Here is a 10,227-nt window from a genome sequence, read left to right on the forward strand (position 1 = left end):
CTTCTTTTCCTCATTATTGATTGGTTCTCTAAGCAGCCGCATGCCACCACTGGTGACCATTGCATCACAAACACACCATCATGGTCATCTATTGAAGAAGCAACTGCCAATTGTTTCTCGGTGAGGACCATATTGGAGAGTTTTTAGATTTTCAAACCGTTTCTAAGATTATGACCATGCTATTTGTTTTTTAAGTTTTTTATTGAGATTGTAATTATTTTTTGTTTTTTTTTATTATTTTTTATTTTTTGCTTTTAGAAGTTTAGATGGAGTGTATTTGCAGTTTTTGAGTTGTTTTTTGAAGCATTGTCTATTTGTATTCAATTTGCTAGTCTTTGAGATAGTTTGATCATTTAGCAAATTATATTTTCTATTATTTAAATTCGTTTTGCTATTTTTCTTTTCAAATGAAACTTTAAATTTTGTTATTTCTCTTGTCAACTCTTTTTCAAAACACAATTATAGTTTGATTCAGTTTTTAAATCCATGAGACTGAATCAACCCAACCTAACCTGACGACGATGATATGAAATAGAAAAACATTATAATATAACTCAAATTAACTAATTTTAAATCGCAAACGGCCGAAATAATAATGGTTAGATTAGGTATTTTGAATTTTTGAATAGTTAGCCTTTTTCTTTTTCTTTCAATCACACCTATGTACAAAAGGCATATTTTGAAATTAAATTGCGCATAGCACTACCTAACAACGTCCATTGGTTATGAATTATAATTGCAATTTAATATAAGAATTAAACTTACTTTAATGGATTGGCCGGGTTGATAATTTAATAGGAGTTGTTTCAATTATAAGCAACTTGAACCATTAGGTTGAATCCATAAAATTCAATCAATGAACACTCTAATTGTATAATAAATGCATGAATTAATTTCGGAAGAATGTTTTTAATAAGTTTCTAAACTTTCAATTTTTGTGACTAAACATAATCTTGATTTATTATAAGTTGAGATTTTTTTTTAAAAAAAAAAGAAAATTCAAGAAACCAAGTAGGAAGGAGTGTTGAAGATCTCACATTAAAAAGAAAAAAAGTTGAAAAAACCTCACAAATCTTTATAAGTTAGATATGAATTTTGAATCATGTTTTGTTCATTACCAATTAGTTTTGATATCGTTACAAAGAGACTCTCAAAACTAATTGATAACAATCGAAGCATGAATAAAATATGTATAAACTATTTACACAAAATAACAAAATTTAATCTTTTTTTATAGAAGTTGATAAAAGTCTATCGGTGTCTATTACTGATAGAAACTAATAGAGTCGATCATTGATAGAGACTGATAGAAGTCTATCAATGTCTATCATTTTTTTTTTATTATTTCTATAAATAGTTTGTAAAAAATTTTATTTTTTTAATATGATATTATAGTCATGTAAACTCTAAATGGTATTTGGTAAAAAAAAAATAATAAAATCCATGAATTGAATGATGAACCCAAAGAAAAACAATAGGCAGGAAGTGACATTTCACCTATAAAACCCCCCATAACTTGGCCATTCAATTTACCACACCAAGTATATCCTGTTTTTTGGTTAATTAAAGAAAAGAATGGAATCTATTAAGATGAGCCTTGAAGAAACCAGCATTGTTGCCGATAAGTACAGAGTTTTCTTGAATTTGGAGGATCCTACCATTCAATGGAGGCATGGAAAGCCCCCAACTTATGAAACTGTTAACCAGCTCTTTGAAGATGGCAGAACCAAGGTTCTTTTTTCTTAAAAATAAATAAATAAATAAAACATTATTTATTATTATTTTTTTTCATCTCTGTGTCATATTATTCTGTAATTACTTAATTTGTTTAGTTTATGTTATAGGAGTGGCCAAAAGGATCTCTTGAAGAAACAGTGCAAAATATTATAAAATCATTGCAAGTGGAGTTTGCTCACAAGACTAGATTAGAGGATTTCAAGGCCATAAACCCTCAGAAATTCAACGTTTTTATCAATGGTAATTTCTTTGTTTCTTACCTATATAATCATCTAATTAAATTTTTATATTAAATATGTTCTTTTTGTTACAGTTATTGATATATTTTTTCAATTTAGTTCCAGTTGTACTTTTTTAATGCGTAAGTTCACTATATAAGATATGACACTCCGTGAATTACTGGGAAAAAGAAAAGGGAAAAAATTCGAATTTTCCGAATAGGAATTAGCTTTACTCTCTTGGAATTGATCTAATTCCTCCCCTCTATGTCAGTTGATCATTTAGCTAATTTTAATATCTAGATTTTTACAAGTTCCAAAAGAAAAACTAGAATATGATCATAAAACTAGTACCCCAATTTACTTATAATTAAACTGTATTAATGGAAGGAATTTGCAAGTATTACCCTAAATTAATGAAGAAAAGGTCATATTAATGAATTTCCTGTTTGTGGTTAGTGCAGGAAGAGAGGGACTATCAGTAGAAGATGTACTAAGGATTGGAAACCTCAATGCTTTACTAAAGAGTAGTCTACCAAAGGAGTTGCAATTTTACAAAGTAGAGGAAGAAACACAAGAATCAGCTCATAATGACTTCAAGACTTGTTTTCCAAGAGGATTTGCATGGGAAGTTATTGAAGTTTATTCACCTCCTCCTTTGATTGCTTTCAAGTTTAGGCATTGGGGTTTCTTTGAAGGTCATTTCAAAGCCTATTCCCCAACTGGTGAATTAGTTCAATTCTATGGCATGGCAACTCTCAAGGTAATAAACTTAAATTCTTTAGTGTTCACCCCAATTAATTTGTGCTTTTATTGACTAATCTTACATATCATCAAATAATGACCTCATATAAAAAAAATCATAACAATTTTTTTTATAAAATTATGTACAAAGTAACCATCATGAATTGACTTAATGGTAAATTAAAAACATTGAGTTTGATAAACGATTAAGAGGGGATGGGTTCAATCCTCTGGACACTTACCTAGGATTTAATATCCTACAAGTTTTTTTGATACCCAAATGTTGTAAGGACTGATTGTCTTGTGAAATTAGTTGAGATGCATGTGTAAGCTGGCTCGGACACTCACGAATATAAAAAAATAATGAGCAAATATCCACCACTAAGAAAACAGCTTGTTGCCCTTTTAAATCCAACTCATGGTGGTTAAATTTAATCATATTATTTGAATCAGCCAATGACGAAACATTATTGAACACAATGGCTAAACCAAAACAAGCTCATGCAATTTTTTTTTAGGTAAAGATGGCACTGATTTGTGTTAATTAAAGTTGTTGCTTTGTTTGTGTGTTTAAAAAAAGTATTTAAATTAGATAAATAGGTTTAGAAGATTTAATTAAATGATGATATACCTGAACACGCAGGTAGATTCATCAATGCAAGCTGAAGAAGTTCATATCTACTATGATTCAACAGAGCTATTTGGAGGTCTATTAAAGGGCAAAAAAAATATTGATTCTGAATTATTCAAAACAACTGATTGTAATTCAGCTGCCTCTGCCTGCCCAATCTTCAATTGAGTAGTAGTTTCAATATTAATAAACAAAAATAATTAATGTATGTGATGAAGTTGTAAGCTTCAATAAATTCTATGCATTATTGTTCAATAATCTCTCTCTACATATCCATGAACGAGGGGCTAAAATATTTTTATTTTCTATTTTTTTTTAATTTTGATTTGGATAAATTTAAGGTCGGTTTGGTTCGCAATTTAGATTTTGTTTTATGTTTTTAGATTCACTGAATTTAGAGAATATATGTTTGGCCGACAACCCAAATTCTGTTGCTAAAAATTGTTTTCGGATTTTGTGATCCAAACGGTGTAAATACTGACAAACAACATTTTTTATGTTTTTTCTGTATTCATAATTTGAATTTTAAAATTTAAAATACGGAATTATATTAAATAAAGATAAAAACATTTAGAAATATAGTATTTCATGTTATAAATCCCACTCGATTTTCTATGTATTATAAATTAAATTAGGTTAAATTTCAGTTTGGTCCCTATGGTTTCACAACAAAAAAGCCTTTTGCCAATGCCACAAAGCGTCGGGATAACTTTAGAAAGCATTGGCAAAAGGTTGTGCCAGCGCTTTACAAGGGTCGGCAAAAATCGTCGAGATAAGCTAACTCGACTATTTTTTTAGTTGGCGTCGGCATAGGCTATCTATGCCGAAGTTTATGGATTTGCCAATGCCAAATTGATGGCACCAATATAGACGACCTTCTATGCAAACGTTGTGCGTATGCATTGGCAGGATGTTTTCCCAACGTTTACATTTGTATATGTCAAGATATGTTGTTTTTACCGACATCAAACTTTTGCCAATGCTTTACATAAGCGTCGGGAGAGATGACTTTTGCCTAATCCTATGTGGCATTGGCATTGACTTTATTTTTTAAAAATAATATATTTCTCTTAACTTCAATTGTAGTTGAATATCCTAATTAAACATTTAAAGAGTTCGTATGAATCAAAATATTTAAAAAGGAAAAACAACCAAACTTCATTCAAAGGGTCATAAATATCCTTATAATTTATATTGTTCCAAAATAAAATAGACATATATGAATTAAAAATAATAAAACACATAAGTCTTGATAAAAAAAAACACTTAAATTTAATAGACATAACATTGACAAAAAAACACTTCAATATTCTTCAGTTGCAAAGTCATGGACATAACATTCATTCAATAAAAAACATATAATAGAAACAAAGTTTAAATTATAACTAAAACACCTAAAGTTAAATTATTTTTCTCACACATTCAAAAATCATTAACTAACATTTCTTTAACATGCATTCAAAGCAACAACATCATAAATATAATTAATTCACAATTCTTCACTAACATTTAAAACAACAACAAGAATAAAAACATTAACTCACATATCTGTAACACATATTCAAAGCAACAATAACACAAAAATTCTTATCTCACGATTCTCAATTCAACATTTAATACAATAACATAACTCACCTCATGTTTAAAACACAACAAAAACAATTTGAACCTTATATTCATAATAAAAACCTTACAAAGTATTTTAGTTGCTAGTTGTTACTATAACTGCAGGATAGCAATATAATTCAAAGTACAACTTTATTTTATCACCTACATTCAGAACTATAACAAAAACAAATAACATTATATTATATCATACAAACCAATTTCAATTGCTACCATAATTACACAATAGCAACATAATTCTCAGAACTAACTCTTAAGTGTCTAATTTTTTAAAGTTAGTCCATATGATTTTAAAATTTAGAATTTAGTTCATATGGTTTGATAGTTCATATGGTTTGTTAAATCCTCTTAGCACCTACTGGGGACTATTTATTATGAAACTTTTATTAAACCGTAAGAAGCAAATTCTAATTATAAACTGTAAAACTTGAAGTTTAACTTACTCTAAACCATAGGGACCAACATTTCAATTTTTCCTATAAATTATATAATATTAAAAAATAATAATTATATATATTTTATTTTTAACAATAACATGTCTTAAATAAATTAACAAAATTTATTTGTGTAACTAATATTTAGTGATACACCACAACAACGTCATTGTTCTCCGCAACTCGTTTATATATATTCAATTTCTGAATTCCTGCTACCAAACACAAGACATCGAAATATAATTTTATTCATTTATCATTATTTAAAAAATTCAGATCCTCTATCACAACAGGCTTCTTAGTTACCTTATTAAATTTCAAACTTAAACTTTTCTATATTAATTCCTTATGTTTTCCCAAACCAAAATGTAAGAGATATGGTAAAGTAATATATAAATATATAACTATATAATATATTAATATTATATATATGGATAATAATTATATATATAATATAATATATATTCTTAAACACCGTTGTTCCAAATATTGTTATTCAATTTTGAGTAAGATTGGGAGATATAGAAAGAATTCTAAAATTATTTAATAGTAAGATATTATTAAATATATAATATAGGCTATATATATATATATAATTAATTGCCTGTAAAATTGAGGGAACAACAATGAAGCAGCAACCAGATATAGGAGAGAGAGAGTATACATATATATAAAATAAAATAATAATAAAATATAACTAAATTAAAAATAACTAAAATTATAATTTTATGAAAAGGAATAATAGAAATAGAAAATATGATTTTATGGAAATATGAAATATATGAAATTTTCTTTTTATTCTCACCAATATGCATCATCTTAAGATCCGCCAAATGTCATTATTTATGGGCGACTTACATGGACACCAAACATCAATTATTACAAGGCACATGGACAACATGAAAAATGACACATGACTTTTAGGACACTAAGCATTGGGCATCGATTTTTATGATATTTAGAATACTCCTCTTAGATGCCCAAATATATATATGAAATATGTCTTATTAAAACCTTACTAGGAAAAACCCAATCGGAAAAAAACTCTAGTGAAGGAAAAAAAATACATATTTCATATAATAAATACTCCTAAAAGAATACAATATTTACTCCTCATCATGAAAACCTCACTTGAGATCTCTGAGTTTCCAAATTTTAATGTTGTGCACCAATTTTAGAAGTCGCAGATGATAATGCTTTTGTAAATAAGTTTGCTAGGTTATCTTTCGAACAAATTGGTTGTATAGTGATGTCGCCATTTTCTTCAAGATCATGAGTGCAGACAAGCTTCAGTGAAATAAGCTTTGTTCTATGTCCTTTTTTTGAGCTATGCAAGTTGTGTTGTCTTCGTATAATATTGTTTGATGATTTTTACTAGAAGACAAGCCATACATTTCACGAATATGCTCAGTCATTGACCTAAGTCATACACATTCTTGATGAGCCTCATGAATTGCAAGAATTTCGGCATGATTTGAAGAAGTGGTCTGTTTCATCGACCGCCATGTGATATAGCAGTTCCTCCACATGTGAATAGATAACCTGTTTGAGATCTAGTTTTGTGTGGATCAAATAAATATCCAGAATCTGCATAACCAACTAGATCAAAATTTGATTTATTTGAATAAAACAAACGCATACCAATTGTTCCTTGGAGATAACGGAGTATATGCGTAATTCCGTCCCAATGTTTTTTTTGTAGGAGAAGAACTATATCTAATTAATAAATTTACTGAAAATGCAATATCTGGTCTTGTATTATTATAAAGAAAAGTAAGTGTACCAATTGCACTAACATATGGTACTTCAGGACCTAGTAGTTCTTCATTATCGTCTCGAGGTCGAAATATATATTTCTTTATATCCAATGAATTGACTTCCATTGGAATATTTAATGGATGTGTTTTGTCCATATAAAATCTTTTTAAGATTTTCCCTATATAAATTGATTGATGAATAAATATTCTATTTGTTAAATGCTCAATTTGCAAACCAAAGAAAAAAAAAATTCCGAGATCTTTCATCTCAAATTCTTTCTTAAGATATTTTATTGCCTTTGAAAGCTCTTCAGGAGTTTCAATTATATTCAAGTCATCAACATATACAGTTATAATAGCAAATACAAATTGTGATTTCTTTATAAAAACACACGAACATATTGAATTATCTTCATATCCTTTTGTCAATAAATATCCACTCAATCTATATAGTGATCTTTGTAACTTTATTGAATACCATTCTCGAAAATTTGATGTGTATGTTTCAGGTACCTTAAATCCTTCTGGGATTCCCATATAAATATCATTATCAAAAGATCCATATAAATATGTTGTGACTACATCCATAAGATGCATATCAGGACTTTCATACACAGCCAAGACAATTAAATATCTTAGTATAATTGCATCCACCACTAGAAAATATGTCCTCTCATAATCATACCAGGTTTTTGTGAAAAACCTTGTGCAACTATTCGTGCTTTGTATCTTGTGACCTCATTATTTTCATTTCTTTTTCTCACAAATACCGATTTGTATCCCATAAGTTTGACACCTTCTGGTGTTCGGACTACTGGTCCAAAACCTTATGCTTTGAAAGTGAGTTTAATTCTGCCTCGATTGCTTCTTTCCACTGAAGTCAGTCTTTTCTATGTCGACATTCTTCAACAGATTTTGGTTCAGGATCCTCATTTTCAGATATAATATCAAGAGCAACATTATACTAAAAAATGTCGTCAATAATTGCATTAGTTCAATTCCATCTTTTTCCTGTCATGACATAGTTTATTGAAATCTCCTTATTATCTTTAGGTATTTCATCTTCCTCACTAGTCATGTCGAGGATTTCTTCATGGATATTTACATCATCAACCAAGTCTTTTTCATTATTGTTTTTCGTTTTCGATGATTTTTATCTTTGGAACACACTGGTCTACCACGCTTCTAGCGTGTTCTAGACTTATTAGTGATAACTTGTTGTATTGGGATATCAATTTTTTATGAAACATTTGCAGCTAGTATATGGACTTAGTTACTTTCTTTGCATCTATAAATGCATATGGTAATTGATTTGCTATATTTTGCAAATGAATTGTTTTCTGAACTTCAAGTTCAGACTGATCTATACGGTGATCTAAATAAGACAATAACGATGCATTCCATGTAATTTCTTTTTCTAATTTCTTAATTTCTCTCCTTAATGTTGGAAAAGTTGTCTCATTAAAATGACAATCAACAAATCGTGCAGTGAAACATCACCTGTTAGGGGTTCAAGATATCTAATAATTGATAGGAAATCATATTCAACATATATTCCTAACCTCTTTTGAGGACCCATCTTAGTACGTTATGGTGGAGCAATTGGAACATATACTGCACACAAAAATTCTTATATGGAAAATATTTGGCTCATGACTGTAAGCTAATTGTAATTGCGAGTAGTTAGATTGAAGAATCTTCTGGTTTTTCAATGGGTGTCCATTTGAATTCTCAATAATTCTTCTCATCATTATAGATCCTGGATGATCCAATCAGTCATGTCAAATTGTGAATATGCTTGGATTCATGAACTTCAGGTTCATTAAGTCTAGATATTCTCAAAATCAAAAGAAACACTTGATGTTCCATCAACTGCGCCAATCTTCTCTTTATGAGATGCAAAGAAGTCTGTCACATCCAAATTTGTCATATGGGATGGATCAAATATATCATTATCCTGGTATGCAAAATTTGCTTCCACATTTTTTCTTTTTTTCTTCAGGGAGGCTTGATAGAGGTCAACCAATGCCCAGTTATTCTACATCGAAAGCATATATTTTCAACACTTTTTGAACTCTTATCTTGTGGAGCTTTTCCTTTTCCACGGTCACGACCTCGACCTCGACCACGATTATTATTAAAATTTATAGCATTCACTTCAAGGAATGGTGTCATTTTGGTTGATTGAGATTCATGATTTTTTATCAATAACTCATTATTTTGTTTGGCCACGAGAAGACATGAAATTAACTCAGAATACTGTTTAAAACCGTTCTCTCGATATTTCTGCTACAGAAGCATATTCGAGACATGAAATGTAGAAAATGTATTATCTAATATATTAGCATCAGTAATTTTTTCTCTACATAACAACAATTTTGAACTGATTTAAAATAATATGGAATTTTAATCACTTACTGATTTAAAATCTTATAGCCCCAAATGCATCCACTCATAACGGGCTTTAGGAAGAAAGACTATCTTTTGATGATCATACATTTCTTTCAAATTTTTCCACAAGATACGAGGATCTTTTATTGTAAGATATTCCATTTTTAATCCCTTATGGAGATGATGACGAAGGAAAATCATAGCTTTTTCTTTTTTTTGGTTGGATGTTGTATTTTCTTCTTTAATTGTTTCTCTCAAGTTCATAGAATCCAGGGGAATTTCGGCATCGAACACCCATGACAAATAATTATTGCCATTAATGTCAAGGGCTGCGAATTCTAATTTTGTAAGATTTTTCATGACAATACTATCACAAAATATTGTATTTATATTAGAAATATAATATGTAATAAATATGCAAAATAACATTTAATTTATTAATTATAATAAAGAGGAATAAAACTAACTTACCTTCAGCGATTAAAGCAACATGAGCTCATGCTAATAACGTGTTGTAAACTTAAGGAGCACAATGGAGCACAATAGATATAAAGAAAATATAATATATATATATATGTATATATAGTATATATATCTATTATATATAATAATTAATAATAAAATAAGAACTAAACTTATAAATAACTAAAATATTATTTTATGGAAATAGGAAAATAGAAATAGGAAAT

At 28.8% G+C, this 10,227-nt stretch overlaps 1 protein-coding gene across 2 annotated transcripts; it reads left to right on the plus strand.

Moving 5' to 3' along the window:
• Positions 1-1,546: 1,546 nt before the first annotated feature.
• LOC120092988 (pathogen-related protein-like) lies at positions 1,547-3,588 on the plus strand. 2 transcript variants are annotated; one of them, XM_039051274.1, is made up of 4 exons: positions 1,547-1,731; positions 1,845-1,977; positions 2,420-2,718; positions 3,343-3,588. In XM_039051274.1, exons 1-4 carry the CDS (start codon positions 1,576-1,578, stop codon positions 3,496-3,498), a joined length of 744 nt encoding a protein of 247 aa, XP_038907202.1. In that variant the 5' UTR covers positions 1,547-1,575; the 3' UTR covers positions 3,499-3,588. The 2 variants fall into 2 exon arrangements, with proteins under 2 accessions (XP_038907202.1, XP_038907210.1); XM_039051282.1 differs by having other exon boundaries at positions 3,347-3,480.
• The last annotated feature ends 6,639 nt before the right edge of the window (positions 3,589-10,227 follow it).

This window comes from Benincasa hispida, chromosome 1, assembly GCF_009727055.1.
Source record: "Benincasa hispida cultivar B227 chromosome 1, ASM972705v1, whole genome shotgun sequence".
Classification (NCBI taxonomy): Eukaryota; Viridiplantae; Streptophyta; class Magnoliopsida; order Cucurbitales; family Cucurbitaceae; genus Benincasa; species Benincasa hispida.

Coding starts and splice junctions, on each gene's coding strand:
- LOC120092988 (XM_039051274.1), top strand. CDS start 1,576: ATGGAATCTATTAAGATGAGCCTTGAAGAAACCAGCATTGTTGCCGAT. Junction 1,978..2,419: donor ATTCAACGTTTTTATCAATG/GTAATTTCTTTG, acceptor TGGTTAGTGCAG/GAAGAGAGGGACTATCAGTA. Junction 2,719..3,342: donor ATGGCATGGCAACTCTCAAG/GTAATAAACTTA, acceptor CTGAACACGCAG/GTAGATTCATCAATGCAAGC.